General features: G+C 45.2%; 1 protein-coding gene across 2 annotated transcripts in view; it reads right to left on the reverse strand.

Annotated features, from left to right (window-relative positions):
* Positions 1–21,192, reverse strand: part of LOC112255780 (coiled-coil domain-containing protein 85C-A) — a 91,293-nt gene that overhangs the window by 38,269 nt on the left and 31,832 nt on the right. For both annotated transcript variants that reach the window (XM_042325292.1, XM_042325291.1), the window contains exon 2: positions 2,582–2,646. In XM_042325292.1, coding sequence (XP_042181226.1) covers positions 2,582–2,646 — 65 coding nt within the window. The remainder of the gene's footprint in view (positions 1–2,581; positions 2,647–21,192) is intronic.

The following is a 21,192-nucleotide window of genomic DNA, read 5'->3' on the forward strand; positions in this document are numbered from 1 at the left end:
TTGCATCACTGTCAATGACAGGCAAACCGCAAATTCCACGACTGTGCCTAATCCTTATTGTGGCTAGCTTCACAACACATAACCCGGTCCGGTCGAGCCTCACTAGCCAGATGAAGCTAGCTGGCTGCTTATAACGTTAGCTTTGGGCAACAGGGTTAAGTAGCTGGCTAGCTATTTATTTTCATGAACTGAAGTTCAATTTCAATAGGAGAACAATAAGTGGCAACCTAGCTAATACTTACTCACAAGAATTCCTAAATCATTGCCAAGAATAATGAAAATGACTGCAGTTTCCACTGGTCATTGTTTTCAGGCTGTTTGTATTGGTGCTAGCTATGTACCCCAGAAGTTGCGGTCGAAAAAATGCTTTACCAATGCGGTATTGTAAACACATCGTTCGTGGCCTGTGTCGCTTGTTTGCAGACTTTTTTTTTACAGCTTTGACGGTGCTACTGTATCTTTTTTGACACACAAAGACCCAAATGGCGTTCCATAGTATGTATGTCGTGAAGCTAATAGCAGTGACGCCATTACTGTGTAACTCTGGTAGGGTAACGTCTGAAAAATAGCTCACTTGGTAGTGTGTACCGGTGCTCGACCAGCCGGCAAAAGCCAACATCACCCACGACAGAGAACGGTTGATTGTCAATGGCAATGAATTCCATTATCTTGGCTTTAATGGATTTCAGCTTTGAGTTGACTTGCTGAAATTGTCTTACTCTTTCAAATGATTGCTCGACTTGTTAACTGCTCGATCCACACAGCAGACATTGTGGGCTAGGTTAGGAATGCTATGTTGCATGTGTAGCACAACATTTTACGTGGCGTCATTACGTCATGTACTTACGTTATATAGGTATGGACGGTAGCATTGACAACAGTTTTTAACATCGCCGTTAAACTAGACATCGGGCCGATACCGATGTTGGCATTTTTAGCTAATATCATCCGATTACGATATGTTCACTGATATATTAGGCATCCCTATTGCTAACGCTAGCTAGCTAGCCATTTAATATAACTTGTTTTTTTCTAAATGTACTGTATCTAGCTAAGTTAGCCACGTTATGAATACAACTCTCATTTGCTGTTGACATCAGGATACGATTGAGAGCATTAATTACCTCCAAAAGTGGTTAGTAACTTTGGCTGCATACCGACAGTGCATTCAGAGCCATCCAGTGGCTAGCCACATTACAACCAAAGACAGTACAGTATGAAGATAGGCAGAAACTGCTTCTCCAATAGAAATCTTTGTAGGCGATGTCATGGCGATATTGGCTACCTAAGCTCATGCGTAGAAACACGGTTCTAAAAGTCGTCTCTCGCCCGAACTGCGCATGTTCAGGCCATCAAATCAAAGGCACTTCTTCGATATAAAGTTGAAATGAAAATGTGTCAGTTTGTCACGTTCATGAGGTTGGAGTAATATCAAGTTCAACTACTTAAGACATTGGCTCAAATCTAGGTTGTGCCATTAAATTTCAAGAAAATGAACAACTAAGGAAGAATTTTTCACTTCTCTCATTGACTTCTCAAACCCCAAACCCCGGCCTGGTCGGTTTCGCAGACGTTTCCGGAAGTCTTGTGATATTGCACCTCTGGGTTTAGAAAGTCTGTGCTACAACCTTCATTTTCACCAGGTTCCCATGAAGCATATGTAATGACAGTCCACCACCACATACCAGAGAGTCTCCTGATTAGCAAGGGGTAGTCTGTGTTTCATTTCATTGTGTATTAAAAACACAGTTTGAAATCATTGTGAGGGGATTTCACCAGTGGTCCGAAGAGGGAATTGTTTGCCACAGTAACCAAGAGGGTGGCATTTGGGACACATACCTATTCTATTCACCTCTAGCTGATGTCATAATGATGCTCCCTCTGGTCATTACAATGTTACTAAAACTGTTTACTACTCTGAGTGCACTCTCTTCCCTGTCGTATCCATCTCGGGTATGTACTTTAGTGTGTATGTGTGTGCATTCATGTGTGAGTAAATGTGTGTGAACCTGTGTGTATGTGTTTTAACATCTCCTAGTAGAGAGTAGAGATAGTACAAATGTGTGCCTGTGTTCTGGTTGTTGCTCCTCATGGATTCTTTTCATGTGAAATCAGACCCCAGACAGAATGGCAACGAGAAGCAATGAAACATTCATCCCATGAGTGAGTTCTCCTGCTCTCCCATCATTTATCCCTATCCATTATGGAAGTTCACTTTCACTGTGGAGCTGAATTATTCACTTAACCATGTCATCCCAGCAGGTAGAAACAAGCTCTCTCTCTCCCTCTCTCTCCCTTCCTTCCTCTCCTCTGTGTAGCCGATTACTTGGCAATATTTAGCTTTCTCTATTAGCTCCCACTACATCTCTCTCATTCTCTGTTTATACTTTGAAAATGACACTCTCGTCACTACTGCCTTCTCTGCCTCTCCCATGAGAGAGTTTAGGTTTGAAAAAGTGAGAATGGAAAACATGGAGAGAGTTTAGGTTTGAGAAAGTGAGAATGGGAGACATTAAGAGAGAGTGGAAATTGAAAAACAGAGCGGTGATAGTTTTCACCATACAGTAGCTGAGAGTTTTACCTGTGATAGAAGCTGCTTGTTGTCATCCTCCAGGACCTTGGTCTCCATTTGCCTGATGTAGTTACCTGGAAGAATAAAGAGGCAGAGAGAATATCAATGAAAAGAATGTCAGTCAGTCACTCTGATCCAAGGCCTGTCTCATATCAATGATACCCAAATGGCACCCTATCCCCTTTAAAGTGCACTACATTTACTAGGGCTTTGGTCAAAAGTAGTACACTATATATAGAACAGGATTCCATTTGGGACGCAGCCTCTGTTAAATACAGGTGTCCATTCCGGCTCTGAAACAATGGAGTTCAATAGACCAAGACCCATGTGTGCCCACAGATTCCCTCCAGTCTCTGTTAATACCAATTAGGTTGTGTTTGATGTATTCTGAGTTGGGCTCTGGGTCCCTCTGTGTGACGCTCAGCAGTCCTCTCAGCCTTAATCCCCCACCAGTTCTATTGTTGACTCTCCCATGGGGATTATGTTGTGTTAGCGCTCCACTAAGACCAACATTGCTGTCTTTTCTCTCCTGTAAACTGCTGATACCCAACACTCAATACCGGATTTCACAACTATTTCCTTTAGAGAGATCTATATCCAATACATCAACCAAAGCAATGGAATTCTGGAATTCTTCAGTGGCACGAAAACGTCTTGGTTTTCATTATTTAAATGGGCTGTATCAGCAATGGCAGTGATTATTAGGCCCTACTCACACACACACCTCTCTCTGTCTGTTCTCTCTCTCTCTGTTCTATCTATCTCCTTGTTCTATCTATCTCTGTTCTCTCTCTGTTCTATAGCTCTCTCTCTCTCTCTATCTCTCTCTGCATAAGCATGCTCTATCCTCCGTCTCAGTAGTTACCTTAATGAGAGGGGAGGCCCTGTAGAGGTGTGTGTGTGTGATGACCTTAGTGATGACTGAAACTTAGTAAGAGGGGATCTCTCTGCCATACAAAGGAACACACCTGTTCCTCCATAACTCCCTCTGAAGGAATGAGAGAGAGAAAGAAAGAGATGGGGACTAGACAGTGGAACCAATCCCAAGGAGACTAATGGTCTAGCTGGTAGACATAAAGATGTGAAGGCCGTGACACATGCCAGAGTCCATCTCATGTACCATATAACCTCTGACCTTATGACTAGTAAATCACAAAAACCCAGTTACATTGTCGCTGGACAAGGGTCGAGTCACAAATGGCACCACATTCCCTATATAGTGCATTGATTTGAACAGAGCCCTATGGGTTCCGGTCAACATTAGTGCACTATAAAGGCTGCAGGTATCCTAGCGGTTAAGAGCGTTGGGCCAGTAAAGGCTTGTTCACATTGGCAGTCTGAAGTGACTCAAATAAAAAAAATGCATATCCTATTAGAATCTGTTATCTTTCATTGTATAAACAGTCAAAAAGCACCACCAATCAGCCTACACCACTGTGCACACAGCGGCATTCATGGCCAAGGCATTCATGGCCATTAGACTGGCTGTTTGTCGCTGACTGTCTCTGTCTCAGCTGTGAGAATGAGAGGCACAGACAGACAGATACAGTAGTGATTAACTTGATTCATCCCCCATAGGATGAAGACAGAGCAAGAGAGGGAGAGAGAGAGAGGGAGAGAGAGAGAGAGGGAGAGAGAGGGAGAGAGAAGCAGAGAGAGAGAGGCAGAGAGAGAGAGGCAGAGAGAGGCAGAGAAAGAGGCAGAGAGAGAGGCAGAGAGAGGCAGAGAGAGAGAGAAGAGAGAGGCAGAGAGAGAGAGAGGCAGAGAGAGAGAGGCAGAGAGAGAGAGAGAGAGCGAGGCAGAGAGAGAGAGAGAGAGAGAGAGAGAGGCAGAGTGAAAGAGGCAGAGAGAGAGGGAAAGAGAGAGAGAGAGAGAGAGAGAGGCAGAGAGAGAGAGACAGAGAGAGAGAGGAAAGGCGAAAGGCTCCTGTAACTCCTGTAAGCCTCTTTGCCCTTTTGTGACCCTCTAATCTAACTACAGTAGAACTGCTCTGGTCAGCTGACCTGTCCTGTCCTGTACCCTGCAGCTAACTCCAAAGCCAGGCAGACAGGCCGGCTAGCAGGGGTAACAAGGGGGTAACAAGGGGTTATAAACCCTACAGATAGACCTGGGACCAGTAGGTAACCAGGGGTTAAACCTTACAGATAGACCTCGGGCCAGTGGGTAACCAGGGGTTAAACCCTACAGATAGACCTCGGGCCAGTAGGTAACCAGGGGTTAAACCTTACAGATAGACCTCTGGCCAGTGGGTAATTAGGGGTTAAACCTTACAGATAGACCTCGGGCCAGTAGGTAACCAGGGGTTAAACCCTACAGATAGACCTCGGGCCAGTGGGTAATTAGGGGTTAAACCTTACAGATAGACCTCTGGCCAGTGGGTAACCAGGGGTTAAACCCTACAGATAGACCTCGGGCCAGTGGGTAATTAGGGGTTAAACCTTACAGATAGACCTCTGGCCAGTGGGTAACCAGGGGTTAAACCTTACAGATAGACCTCTGGCCAGTGGGTAATTAGGGGTTAAACCCTACAGATAGACCTCGGGCAAGTAGGTAACCAGGGGTTAAACCTTACAGATAGACCTCGGGCCAGTAGGTAACCAGGAGTTAAACCTTACAGATAGACCTCGGGCCAGTAGGTAACCAGGGGTTAAACCTTACAGATAGACCTCTGGCCAGTGGGTAACCAGGAGTTAAACCTTACAGATAGACCTCGGGCCAGTAGGTAACCAGGGGTTAAACCTTACAGATAGACCTCGGGCCAGTGGGTAACCAGGGGTTAAACCCTACAGATAGACCTCGGGCCAGTGGGTAACCAGGGGTTAAACCCTACAGATAGACCTCGGGCCAGTAGGTAACCAGGGGTTAAACCTTACAGATAGACCTCGGGCCAGTAGGTAACCAGGGGTTAAACCTTACAGATAGACCTCTGGCCAGTGGGTAATTAGGGGTTAAACCTTACAGATAGACCTCGGGCCAGTGGGTAACCAGGGGTTAAACCTTACAGATAGACCTCGGGCCAGTAGGTAACCAGGGGTTAAACCTTACAGATAGACCTCGGGCCAGTGGGTAACCAGGGGTTAAACCTTACAGATAGACCTCTGGCCAGTGGGTAACCAGGGGTTAAACCCTACAGATAGACCTCGGGCCAGTAGGTAACCAGGGGTTAAACCCTACAGATAGACCTCGGGCCAGTAGGTAACCAGGGGTTAAACCCTACAGATAGACCTCGGGCCAGTGGGTAATTAGGGGTTAAACCTTACAGATAGACCTCGGGCCAGTAGGTAACCAGGGGTTAAACCCTACAGATAGACCTCGGGCCAGTGGGTAATTAGGGGTTAAACCCTACAGATAGACCTCGGGCCAGTAGGTAACCAGGGGTTAAACCCTACAGATAGACCTCGGGCCAGTGGGTAATGAGGGGTTAAACCTTACAGATAGACCTCGGGCCAGTAGGTAACCAGGGGTTAAACCCTACAGATAGACCTCGGGCCAGTAGGTAACCAGGGGTTAAACCCTACAGATAGACCTCTGGCCAGTAGGTAACCAGGGGTTAAACCCTACAGATAGACCTGGGCCAGTAGGTAACCAGGGGTTAAACCTTACAGATAGCCCTCGGGCCAGTGGGTAACCAGGGGTTAAACCTTACAGATAGACCTCGGGCCAGTAGGTAACCAGGGGTTAAACCCTACAGATAGACCTCTGGCCAGTGGGTAATTAGGGGTTAAACCTTACAGATAGACCTCGGGCCAGTAGGTAACCAGGGGTTAAACCCTACAGATAGACCTCGGGCCAGTGGGTAATTAGGGGTTAAACCCTACAGATAGACCTCGGGCCAGTAGGTAACCAGGGGTTAAACCTTACAGATAGACCTCGGGCCAGTAGGTAACCAGGGGTTAAACCTTACAGATAGACCTCGGGCCAGTAGGTAACCAGGGGTTAAACCTTACAGATAGACCTCGGGCCAGTAGGTAACCAGGGGTTAAACCCTACAGATAGACCTCGGGCCAGTAGGTAACCAGGGGTTAAACCTACAGATAGACCTCGGGCCAGTAGGTAACCAGGGGTTAAACCTTACAGATAGACCTCGGGCCAGTGGGTAACCAGTGGTTAAACCCTACAGATAGACCTCGGGCCAGTGGGTAACCAGGGGTTAAACCCTACAGATAGACCTCGGGCCAGTGGGTAACCAGTGGTTAAACCATACAGATAGACCTCGGGCCAGTGGGTAACCAGTGGTTAAACCCTACAGATAGACCTCGGGCCAGTGGGTAACCAGGGGTTAAACCCTACAGATAGACCTCGGGCCAGTAGGTAACCAGGGGTTAAACCCTACAGATAGACCTCGGGCCAGTAGGTAACCAGGGGTTAAACCTTACAGATAGACCTCGGGCCAGTAGGTAACCAGGGGTTAAACCTTACAGATAGCCCTCGGGCCAGTGGGTAACCGGTGGTTAAACCCTACAGATAGACCTCGGGCCGGTTCCTATGTGTCCAAAACACTAAGGACTTAAAATGGTCCACAAACACACCAACACAATCGACAGCGCCTATTCCCCCTCAGGAGGTTGAAAAGGTTTGGCATGGGTCCTCAAATCCTCCAGAACTTATACAGCTGCACCATTGAGAGCATCTTGACTGGCTGTATCACTGCTTGGTATGGCAACAGCACCACCCTCGATAGCATGGCGCTATAGAGGGTGGTGTGGACAGCCCAGTACATCACTGAGGCCGAGCTCCCTGCCATCCAGAACCTCTATGCTTGTCGTGATGTGTGTTTTGTCCTATATTTTATTTCATGTATTTGTATTTTTAATCCCAGTCCGTGTCCCAGCAGGAGGCCTGTTACCTTTTGTTAGGCCGTCATTATAAATAAGAATTTGTTCTTAACTGACTTCCCTATTTAAATAAAGGTTAAATAAAATAAATAAAAAGCATAACGTCTAACACCAACATTGACACTCCAACACACACACTCACTTAATTTGCTCACACACACACACACACACACACACACACACACATAACATGCACACACATGTACATACAATCATCATATACGCTGCTACTACTCTGTTTATCATATCCTGATGCCTAGTCACCTTACCTCTGTACATATCTACCTCTATCCCTCCAGTATCCCTGCACATTGTAAATATGGTATTAGAAATGACTGACCCTGTATACATTATAACTTACTTACTTATGTGCAGTGGGAGAGGCTGCACCACCTGGAGAAATGGACATGGGAGGAAGAACTGGACGGTAAGGACCCTGGGCTCAGCCTGGAGAATTCGCCGCCCCAAGGAAGGAACTGGAGGCGGCGAAAGCTTTCTTATTTCTTGTGTGTTTTTGTTCTACCTTATGTTATTTTTACTTCTACACTGATAATGATTACTGCATTGTTGGGTTCAAAGCTTTTTCACTACTTGTGTACATGACATTAAAACTCCAAACATAACCGTTGGGTAAAACCCAGATAGACCTCCAGTTATGGAATTGATTTAAATCAAAGGCTAGTGGAGAAGGGAAAACGCACTCACATGGACACACACTCACAGTGGCCGGTGGGGCAGGCAAACAGTGCCGTGTAGGTGGAGTTAGACTAGAAAGGCTAGTGGAGAAGGGAAAACGCACTCACATGGACACACACTCACAGTGGCCGGTAGGGCAGGCAAACAGTACCGTGTAGGTGGAGTTAGACTAGAAAGGCTAGTGGAGAAGGGAAAACACACTCACATGGACACACACTCACAGTGGCCGGTAGGGCAGGCAAACAGTGCCGTGTAGGTGGAGTTAGACTAGAAAGGCTAGTGGGGAAGGGAATGGAGCAGCCAGCACACACTCACATGGACACACACTCACAGTGGCCGGTAGGGCAGGCAAACAGTGCCGTGTAGGTGGAGTTAGACTAGAAAGGCTAGTGGGGAAGGGAAAACACACTCACATGGACACACACTCACAGTGGCCGGTAGGGCAGGCAAACAGTGCCGTGTAGGTGGAGTTAGACTAGAAAGGCTAGTGGGGAAGGGAAAACGCACTCACATGGACACACACTCACAGTGGCCGGTAGGGCAGGCAAACAGTACCGTGTAGGTGGAGTTAGACTAGAAAGGCTAGTGGGGAAGGGAAAACACACTCACATGGACACACACTCACAGTGGCCGGTAGGGCAGGCAAACAGTACCGTGTAGGTGGAGTTAGACTAGAAAGGCTAGTGGGGAAGGGAAAACACACTCACATGGACACACACTCACAGTGGCCGGTAGGGCAGGCAAACAGTGCCGTGTAGGTGGAGTTAGACTAGAAAGGCTAGTGGGGAAGGGAAAACGCACTCAGCCAGGAGCTGCCAGATCTCCCAGCATGGACACACACTCACAGTGGCCGGTAGGGCAGGCAAACAGTGCCGTGTAGGTGGAGTTAGACTAGAAAGGCTAGTGGGGAAGGGAAAACACACTCACATGGACACACACTCACAGTGGCCGTTTAATAAAGGAGTGGTAGGGCAGGCAAACAGTGCCGTGTAGGTGGAGTTAGACTAGAAAGGCTAGTGGGGAAGGGAAAACGCACTCACATGGACACACACTCACAGTGGCCGGTAGGGCAGGCAAACAGTGCCGTGTAGGTGGAGTTAGACTAGAAAGGCTAGTGGAGAAGGGAAAACACACTCACATGGACACACACTCACAGTGGCCGGTAGGGCAGGCAAACAGTACCGTGTAGGTGGAGTTAGACTAGAAAGGCTAGTGGAGAAGGGAAAACGCACTCACATGGACACACACTCACAGTGGCCGGTAGGGCAGGCAAACAGTGCCGTGTAGGTGGAGTTAGACTAGAAAGGCTAGTGGGGAAGGGAAAACACACTCACATGGACACACACACTCACAGTGGCCGGTAGGGCAGGCAAACAGTGCCGTGTAGGTGGAGTTAGACTAGAAAGGCTAGTGGGGAAGGGAAAACACACTCACATGGACACACACTCACAGTGGCCGGTAGGGCAGGCAAACAGTGCCGTGTAGGTGGAGTTAGACTAGAAAGGCTAGTGGGGAAGGGAAAACACACTCACATGGACACACACTCACAGTGGCCGGTAGGGCAGGCAAACAGTGCCGTGTAGGTGGAGTTAGACTAGAAAGGCTAGTGGGGAAGGGAAAACACACTCACATGGACACACACTCACAGTGGCCGGTGGGGCAGGCAAACAGTGCCGTGTAGGTGGAGTTAGACTAGAAAGGCTAGTGGGGAAGGGAAAACACACTCACATGGACACACACTCACAGTGGCCGGTAGGGCAGGCAAACAGTGCCGTATTGTTACGCTTTAGTTCAAAGTGTCGCTGTAGTAACCTGACCTGGCCTGACTCTGAGGCCATAAGGTTCTGATGACTGAGTCCTGGGTCCGGCTGCATAAAACATCTGAAGTGTTTCTCTTAAGGGTTTACCTTAAGGGATATTTTTACCTGACCTCAGGGAATTGTTTAAAGGTGTTGCATAGAGCCCCTCAAACCAGTCCTTATAGGTAACTGCATCATTTAAGAGAGAGAACAATGAGACAGATATCTCACCGGATGTAAAATGTGAAACATCCGCTTGGCATTTCCACTCACTACCAAATATGGTAGTGAGAGGAAGCCCACTGGCTGGCAGTGGAAGAAGATGGAACGAGGTGGATTTTAGCCGACATTCAGAAATTTCTATAAAGCATTTGATCTCAATACAGTTTTCTGTTCCTAAAACTGTAATATATTATGAACAGAGTGGACTAAGTTTTGTAGACTTTACCCTTTTTAAAAGTTTTTAAAAATGGCTTTGTTTAGAAGGAGTGCAAAGGTGAATTGAGTTATTGCACCCGCGCACTTCACAGAGTAGACGTTCCCTAACGGAAATATGCATATGCTGCTAGATCACGCCAATAGGATCTTGCGAGCTTGTGCTTGGCTCTACCCACTTCCTTGCTTGTTCTGCCCACTTTGACTCATTTGATCCTATTGGAAATGACAGGCTGCGGTCTATCTTGGTTTAATTATAAACATCTTTGGTTTCACGGTAGTTTGAAGGCATCTAGGCAGAAGGCTTCCAGGTTAAGCGAGCAGTGTGTCAACAGGAGTGGCAGAGTCGTGTTTCGGATGGCTCTCGACCTTGGATCTCGACTTTTGCCTCTCGAGTCCGCACAGGAGTTGCAGCGATGGGACAAGACTGTAACTATCAATTGGATATCACGAAATTGGGGAGAAAAAGGGGTAAAAAGTATATTACATTTTTCTTTTTTTTCTTTCAAAAGACTCTCTGGTTACCATGGAGATGATTCACTGAATGAACGTCTTGTCAAAGATCTAGCGAGATCGCAAAATATAACTTCTACATTCAAGACAGAAGAAACCAAATGATACAGAACATAATAAAACATGTTTCTTTTAGTTACTTTCTTCTCAACTGGTTTCTATTACTTTCTAGCATGTCAAGCTAACTTACAGAGTAGGTAGCTAGCTAGCCAGCTAGCTTTGTAGCCACGGATTGTGTGTGCACCTTCCATTGTTTAGCTGGTGGATGTTTTCCTTTTGAAACCAGGGCAGAGGAAAGCAATATATTCACCTCCACAAATACTGTTTACATTAATATCCATACTGAATGAAGCACTTAAGAGACCTCATAGACAACCATTGAATTTGCTTAAAATGTTTTCTGCAAATTACTTAAAGTTAAGGGAAAAGATAAGGGGGAAATTAACTTAAGATGTTTTATTCAACTGGGCCCTGGCCCTACACAAGCCCTACACTGGCACTACACAAGCACTACACAGGCCCTACACTGGCACTACACTAGCACTACATTATCCCTACACAAGCCCTACACTGGCACTACATAAGCCCTACACAGGCCCTACACAAGCACTACACCGGTGCTACACAAGCCCTACACTGGTGCTACACAGGCCCTACACTATCTCTGCACTGGCACTACACAAGCCCTATACTAGCCCTACACTGGCACTACACAGGCCCTACACTGGCACTACACTAGCCCTACACAAGCCCTACACAAGCACTACACAAACCCTACACTGGCACTAGACAAGCACAACACAAGCCCTACACAGGCCCTACACTGGCACTACACAAGCCCTACACTGGAACTACACAAACCCTACTCGGGGCCTCCCGAGTGGCGCAGCGGTCTAAGGCACTGCATCGCAGTGCTTGAGGTGTCACTGCAGACCCGGATTCGATCCCATGGGTCTCCCGCTGTACCAGCGTTGTCTGGGATAGGGGAGGGTTTGGCCGGCTGGGATGTCCTTGTCCCATCGTGCTCTAGCGACTCCTTGTGGCTGGCAGGGCACATGCACGCTGACTTCGGTTTCCTCCGACACATTGGTGTGGCCGGGTTAAGCGGGCAGTGCGGCTTGGCAGGGTCGTGTTTTGGAGGATGCTTGGCTCTCGACCTTCACCTCTCCCGAGTCCGTAAAGGAGTTGCAGCGATGGCACAAGATTGTAATTATCAATTGGATACCAGGAAATTGGGGAGAAAAAGGAGATGTGCCAATTTGTTGAATTGTGTTTGGAAAATAAAGATTGACATGTTTTTTTAAATTATAGGTAGTGGTAATATTTCATTCAGTACAGAAATGTGTAAGAGGTTTAACTTACCCTGTCCTGCGGCTCAAGCCTTATACCTGGGCTAAGTTGTGCCAAGAGACCACTTTTTTTGGACAAGCTATTTTTTTTTAAACTTTACATGAATTCTGATTATTTCCAGGGATACACATCATCCTGAAATATATGTAGATATATGTAGACTAAGATCGAATCGTACTACACTGGCTACGACCCTCATCGGATGTGGCAGGGCTTGCAAACTATAACAGACCACAAAGGGAAGCACAGCCGAGAGCTGCCCAGTGACCAGGCCTACCAGACGAGCTAAAATATGTCTATGCTCGCTTCGAGGCAAGTAACACTGAAACATGCACATATTACTTGTTTTAAGTATAGATTTTTCCCCCCAATAAATATCGATAAAATAATTTTGATAAAATAATAAAACACATGCCACAGATATATACCCACAGCTCTTCTACTGGCTCTTTCAGACCCAAACACACACACACTCACACACACACACGCTCACACACACACGCTCACACACGCTCACACTCCCTGAGGGCTCATTACAGAGAGGTGGGACCTGATCTGGACTGAAAGCCATAACACAGAGATAAAATGTGAACCCTGCAGGGCTTTTAAGGTCAAACACACACACACACATACATAGACACACACACACGGCCATTGACACACACAAATACACAGACACACACACGCACACGGCCATTGACACACACACGGCAATGCCCAGTTAGATAAACTGCATTACAGAACAACATAATAAATGGTAGGCTAACTGTGTTAAGCATCATGGCCTCCTAAATCAAATGAATGACTTATTCTGGAGGACACAGCCTGTCTCTGGACACAGACACAGACAATGCTGACCACTGGAGAGGAGAGGAGGGCATCCTAGAATTACAGTCCGTCAGCAGCTGTCCACTTCCTGCTAACTCTTATGGATGGGTGGTGCCCTCTGCTCTGTCCCAGACACAGACAAGGTAGAGGCTGCTGGGGACAGAGGTATAGAGGTGCTGTCTGAATCAGGTGTCACTGGTGGGGACAGTGACACTATATACTGTAAGTACATAGATTTATATTCCCGTCTCTGACGTCGCTTATTCTGATATTTCTTAATTTCGTACATTTTCTGTATACTGCGTGTATTTTTGTTTCATTTTATATACAGCTATACTCAGTCCCACCAGCTCATCATTCTTAATATACAGCTACACTCAGACCCAACAGCCCATCATTCTTAATATACAGCTATACACAGAAGTGGGGGAATTGGGACTTCAGTGTGTGGGGGGGTGAAGGAGGTGTAGAGAGAAATGGAGAGGATTTTTATTTATGATGAAGAATAGAAGAGGGAGTGAGGGAAAGATGTAGGGAGGAATGAGAGAAGCTACATAATTTAATGTGGGGGAGTATTCACACATTGTTTGGTGAAAGTGATGGAGTGTCTGCTTACACTACACACCCCATGTGGAAACCAGTGTCAGCAAACACTCCCCTTTTCCTCTCACCTACAGGACTGAGAACCATGGAGGAGGAGAGGTAGAGGGAAAGAGAGAGCGAGAGAAAGAAAGATGGAGAAAGAGAGTTAGAAGGAAGGAGAGGGAGAGACGAGTCACTCAAATCTGTGTTTGAGCCAAAGGGGTAAATTGAGCCTCCCTTGTTTCTAGGAAACCATACATAAAATGAATCATTTCACAGGTCATCATTTCATGGAGTTTGTGAAGGAAGAAACTAATATAATGGAAGAGTGGTAAGCAAGTTAGGCCCAAAAAACTGATTGAATTGATTGTGTTCGGGGTTTCATGATGCTATAAGCTTCAATATGAGGTCCTAAACCTAGCATGAAAGTACATCCATGTAGCAGTGTGGGCTAATATAGTACAAATGTTTGCCTTGGGGTAAGTTGATCCAAGGGCCATGAGGTAAGTTAAGCCAATGGTTGAGCTAATGTAAGTGTTCTCTCCTCCGGTGTAATGCAAGGCATTATCGCTGGGATATGAGGTAACAACAGGGCCTAGCCTATGTTAAAAATACAAATAAATAAAAGTACAAAGTGTTTGTTAGGTGTTAGGCCTGTTTTAAAAGATGCTTAACATGATCAAAATACTAAAAAAGCCAATTTGTTGAATTGTGTTTGGAAAATAAAGATAGACATGGTTTTAAAAATGATACATAGTGGTAATATTTCATTCAGTACAGAAATGTGTAAGAGGTTTAACTTACCCTGTACCGTGGCTCAACTTACCTTATACCTGGACTAAGTTGTGCCAAGAGACCAGCTATTTTTTCTCAACTTTAATGTTTGCATGAATTCGGATTATTTCCAGGGATACACATCATCCTGAAATATATGTAGATACTATATTTCCCTTGAGTGATGCTGAATGTAAAACATGGGTAAATTTACCTCACTGTCCCCTAATAAGGCACAGCGCAGCACAGACACACACACACACACAGCTTTGACCCTGTTGCTCTCCTCTCCTCTCATACCCTCTTCCCTCAAAGATACACACACACACACACACACACACACAGCTTTGACCCTGTTGCTCTCCTCTCCTCTCATACCCTCTTCCCTCAAAGATACACACACACACACACACACACACACACACACACACACACACACACACACACACACACACACACACACAGCTATGACCCTGCTCTCCTCTCCTCTCATACCCTCTTCCCTCAAAGATACACACACACACACACACACACACACACACACACACACACACACACACACACAGCTACAGCTATGACCCTGCTCTCCTCTCCTCTCATACCCTCTTCCCTCAAAGATACACACACACACACACACACACATGACCCCGTTGCTCTCCTCTCCTCTCATACCCTTCCCTCAAAGCTATGACCCTGCTCTCCTCTCATACCCTCTTCCCTCAAAGATACACACACACACACGCACGCACGCACACACACACACACACACACACACACACACACACACACACGCACAGCTATGACCCTGCTCTCCTCTCCTCTCATACCCTCTTCCCTCAAATATACACACACACACACACACAGCTATGACCCTGCTCTCCTCTCCTCTCATACCCTCTTCCCTCAAAGATACACACACACAGACACACACACACACGCACACACACACACACACACAGCTATGACCCTGCTCTCCTCTCCTCTCATACCCTCTTCCCTCAAAGATACACGCACGCACACACACACACACACACAAAAACACAAACACACAGACACAGACACACACCAACGCCGTGTGGAAGGAGGCAACCTGACACCTGATCTTTCAGAACCTCCCTCCCTGTTTTTCATAATGCACCACTGAACTCACACCAAACTGTGTTACTCTGCTATTTCAATACATTTCCATGGGAGACAACTGCTCCTGTGTGTGTTTATGTACCTACATCTGATGCTCCTGTGTTTGTGTATCTAGATGTAAACTCATGACGCCGTTTCAGGGAACATGCAAATCCCAGCCACATCTCCTGCTACAGGATGTTTGCTTCCCAGTATGAACATTGCCCTTGACCACAAATTACATCACCTGATAGCTTGAGTCCTACAGGCACTTTAGTTCATCTCTTTCCTCATTTAGTCAAAATCCAACACAAACAGACACGATTTTGTGTTGACTCTTAATGGGTCAAAATTCTACAAAGATCCAGAAAAAAAGGACCTTTTGCATTTCAGGTAAAATAACAACCCAGTGTTTATATCCCAGGATAAATTAGCTAGAAACAGCAAGCCAACTATCTTAATTCTCCATGAATGTTTAATGTGTTTTGACCTGTCCCCAAATTAATATAATTGGTTCAGAGTTTGTTTTGATGTTTCAACCTTTGTGTCCTGATCGCTTCTGGTGTGGAAATAGTTTTTTTGTAGGATTTTTTTTGATAAATGCCGAAAATAAGGTCTGTGGTAAACACAGACTTGGGAAATCTGTAATTCATCTTCATCAGTTAACGTCACTTGTTGTGAAATGTGAAGGATGTATGTAATCATAAGAAAGACATAAAGGTCATGTTAACTGACTAACATTATCTCCGAACAAAACGTAGATCTCCTAAGCCTGTGTTAACCTTATTTTTGGTGAATATATCCCCATTCATTTCACCCATAGGAATGGCCAATGAACCAATGGTAGAAGCGTTTTTAGGACGACAAGCTGGCAAGCTCTATTCTACTGTAACATATTAGTCCATGGCCACATGGAAGCCTGTGATGTGCTCCAGTCAACGGCATAGTTGGCATTGCAGGCATAACACACATGTAGTTAATACACACACACACACAGATGCACACACACACAAACTCTCACACACACTCTCACACATACACACACACACACACACACACACACACTCAGAATGGATTCAGGTCAAAATTGTCAGAAGGAGCAAGGAGGTTCAGTACAGTAGAGTTCAGTACAGTACCTTAGGGTTCAGTACAGTTCAGTACAGTACAGTAGGGTACAGTAGAGTTCAGTACAGTAGGGTACAGTACAGTACAGTGGAGGTCAGTACAGTAGGGTACAATATAGTTCAGTACAGTAGGGTACAACAGAGTCCAATACAGTAGGATTCAGTACAGTAGGGTACAGTAGAGTTCAGTACAGTAGGGTACGGTAGGGTTCAGTACAGTACAGTAGGGTACAGTAGGGTTCAGTACAGTACAATAGGGTACAGTAGGGTTCAGTACAGTACAGCAGGGTTCAGTACAGTACAGTAGGGTACAGCAGAGTTCAGTAGAGTACAGTAGGGTACAGCAGAGTTCAGTACAGTAGGGTACAGTAGGGTTCAGTACAGTAGGGTAGAGCAGAGTTCAGTACAGTAGGTTATAGTAGAGTTCAGTACAGTAGGGTACAGCAGAGTTCAGTTCAGTACAGTAGAGTTCAGTACAGTAGGGTACAGTAGGGTTCAGTACAATACAGTAGGGTTCAGTACAGTACAGTAGAGTACAGTACAGTACAGTAGAGTTCAGTACAGTACAGTACAGTACAGTACAGTACAGTACAGTACAGTACAGTAGAGTTCAGTACAGTACAGTAGGGTACAGTAGAGTTCAGTACGGTACAGTAGGGTACAGTAGAGTACAGTTCAGTACAGTACAGTACAGTAGAGTTCAGTACAGTAGGGTACATCAGAGTTCAGTACAGTACAGTAGAGTAGAGTACAGTAGGGTACAGTAGAGTTCAGTATAGTACAGTACAGTACAGTAGAGTTCAGTATAGTATAGTACAGTACAGTAGAGTTCAGTACAGTAGGGTACAGCAGAGTTCAGTATAGTACAGTACAGTAGTGTTCAGTACAGTAGGGTACAGCAGAGTTCAGTTCAGTACAGTAGGGTACAGTAGAGTTCACTACAGTACAGTACAGTAGAGTACAGCAGAGTTCAGTACAATACAGTAGAGTACAGTACAGTAGAGTTCAGTACAGTACAGTAGGGTACAGTAGAGCTCAGTACAGTACAATAGGGTACAGTAGAGTTCAGTACAGTACAGTACAGTAGAGTTCAGTACAGTACAGTACAGTAGAGTTCAGTACAGTACAGTAGAGTTCAGTACAGTACAGTAGGGTACAGTAGAGTTCAGTACAGTACAGTAGGGTACAGTAGAGTTCAGTACAGTACAGTAGGGTTCAGTACAGTACAGTAGGGTACAGTAGAGTTCAGTACAGTACAGTAGGGTACAGTACAGTAGGGTACAGTAGAGTTCAGTACACTACAGTAGGGTTCAGTACAGTACAGTAGGGTACAGTAGAGTTCAGTACAGTACAGTAGGGTACAGTAGAGTTCAGTACAGTACAGTACAGTAAGGGAAGATAAAACATTGTGCAGCCCTGAACACCATAACAACTTGGCTACCTGTTAGGCTCCTCAGTGTTTGGTCAAGCAAGATAACTGTACTTTCCATGGTTCAGCTGCAGTGGCCGTCTGAGATTTAACCAACGTCCCCCGTCACTCCTGCTCTACGACACTATAATAGAGAGATCCAGACCTGAGATCCAGACCTGGTGCATGTTAGACACCTCTAGGTTACCTAGCAAGGCTTTATCTCCACTCTTTCTCCAGTCTGCATGATTGTGTATACAGTACATACCTTCACCTATCAGGTTAGGTTCCAATCCCCTGTGGAATTTACCAGCCTTTAGTAACCCACCAATCCATCCATGCCTGACCACATCTCATCACAAACAGAACTAGAATAGCGCCATAGGTTGATATGTCTCTAAATAGTTCTACAATGAAGGAGGACACTTCTACTATTGAATGAGTTGTTGTCAGAAGGGTCCAATTTGGGACACACCCCAGTGAGTGTTAGCATAATCTTGGTCCCTGGTCATGCTTTAGATGGGAAACAGCCATTTTATGCAAATGTGTTTCACACATACAGACCCTGGCTAAAAAGAGTAAGATTACAGAGAAAAGTCATGGATTAGCTGACAGACAGAGGCGTATGCTGTTGCTGTTTCACCCCTGTAAATCTACCGTACATTTACACATCTCTACGAGCCTGGTCCCAGATCCATGAGTGCTGTCCTGCCAACTCATACGACAATGACCAGAGTTGACAAGACAGCACAAACAGATATGCGACCAGACTAGCTTTCTATTACTACAACGGCTGAAATGTAGCCTACATTAGCACAAAGTGTCCCACTCCAAAGATGTTCTAAATATTTGATGTTCTAAATGTTCTAAGATGTTCTAAATACGTAACTGTTTGTTACGTTATGTACAGCTACACCAAAAACGTTGTGTACTAACTCCGCCCTAGCAGCATCATAAACACAGCTAGCTAAAGCAAACACAATATGTCCAAAGTTTATAGTCAGGCCTGGGCTTTTGTCTTTAGTGAAGTATGAGAGAGAGAGAGAGAGGGGGGTCTTCACAGGGGGTCTAGCAGATAGAAAATTCTTCACAGACCAGGTTTCACAGACCAGATAGCAGAAAATTCTTCACAGACCAGGTATAGCAGATAGAGATTTCTTCACAGACCAGGTATAGCAGATAGAGATTTCTTCACAGACCAGGTATAGCAGATAGAGATTTCTTCACAGACCAGGTATAGCAGATAGAGATTTCTTCACAGACCAGGTATAGCAGATAGAGATTTCTTCACAGACCAGGTATAGCAGATAGAGAATTGTTCACAGACCAGGTATAGCAGATAGAAAATTCTTCACAGACCAGGTATAGCAGATAGAGATTTCTTCACAGACCAGGTATAGCAGATAGAGATTTCTTCACAGACCAGGTATAGCAGAGCCTAATCTACAGCAGTGCTATAAGCAGCCTTTTAGGGTCAATCCCTCTACACATTTTTCAGCACCATGGTTTTACACCCCCCTGGACGGAGCAGACATGAGTCACACACTCGGAGTCAGGGAGGAACCGTGTGCATGTCTCACACAATGGCTAAGTGACTGATGGCTTGTTTATAAGGTCAAGTTTGGATGTGTAATTACTACTAAATGACATAGTTCCAGGGTCTATAATCTAGGTCTACTTCTCCATACCCATAGGTGTTAACAGGGACACAATAACCAGTTGTGAGCTGCCAAATTCTTTGTAACATAAACTTTGTTTATGTGGAGTGAATTAGTGTGGAGTAAATTAAGGCCTTCTTCCTTGTCCCTGTCGCACCATTCAAAGTTGAAACACAGTTTAACAAATAGGTCTCAGTTGGCTGGCCTCACACAAGACTAGAATAAACAGTGAATAAACAGTGGAATAAACAGTGAATAAACAGTGAATAAACAGGGGAATAAACAGGGGAATAAACAGTGGAATAAACAGTGAATAAACAGTGAATAAACAGTGGAATAAACAGTGAATAAACAGTGGAATAAACAGTGAATAAACAGTGGAATAAACAGTGGAATAAACAGTGGAATAAACAGTGGAATAAACTGAATAAACAGTGGAATAAACAGTGAATAAACAGTGAATAAACAGTGGAATAAACAGTGGAATAAACAGTGAATAAACAGTGGAATAAACAGTGAATAAATAGTGAATAAACAGTGAATAAACAGTGGAATAAACAGTGGAATAAACAGTGGAATAAACAGTGAATAAACAGTGGAATAAACAGTGGAATAAACAGTGAATAAACAGTGGAATAAACAGTGAATAAACAGTGAATAAAGACGATGGCTGGGCTGAGAGCGATCGTTAGGGAAACAATGTGGAGAGGAGATAGACGGCATTCCAAGGTATTGATAGCGGTGTCTCCTAGAATCAAGCCTCACTGTTTGACTCCAGGGCCTGGCTACTTTTAAGTTTGAGTGGCTTCCTCTGCTGCAGTCCATATTGATTCACAGTGTGTGTGTGTGTGTGTGTGTGTGTGTGTGTGTGTGTGTGTGTGTGTGTGTGTGTGTGTGTCACACCACAGCCCTGCTGCCTAGAGCTAACGTCACTGAAAGAACAAGGCATCTGTCACGACTTCCGCCGAAGTTGGTGCCTCTCCTTGTTCGGGTGGCGTTCGGCGGTCGACGTCACCGGCTTTCTAGCCGCCACCGATCCACATTTCTGTTTCCATTTGTTTTGTGTTTGTGCACCACTACTTTCACGCTTCGTTATTAGTTTATTGTTTTTTGTTTAAAGTTTCACCGTAATAAAGATGTGGAACTTCACTCCCGCTGCGCCTTGGTCCGCTCATTACGACGGTGGTGACAGCATCGTTACCAACACAGACTCAATGATCTTTACACATTAAATATTACAAGGCCAATTACATTGAAGCCACTAGAAAAGTCTGTTTTATTTGTGTGGCTTCAGTTTATATCTAAATAACAGTGAAAACTGCTTAAAATTATGAAAGTTTCTCTAAATCTTCAAATGAGACATTATAAAATCAGGACAAAAGGCATTTACCACATGTTCACTTCCACTGTGATAAATGTCATTTCTAAGACAAGGATAATCACTCCACTAATACCAGAATGGAGGACAGTTGGTTTCATAACTGGGCAGAGACGAGGGA

Source organism: Oncorhynchus tshawytscha, linkage group LG08 (assembly GCF_018296145.1).
Source record: "Oncorhynchus tshawytscha isolate Ot180627B linkage group LG08, Otsh_v2.0, whole genome shotgun sequence".
Taxonomy (NCBI): Eukaryota; Metazoa; Chordata; class Actinopteri; order Salmoniformes; family Salmonidae; genus Oncorhynchus; species Oncorhynchus tshawytscha.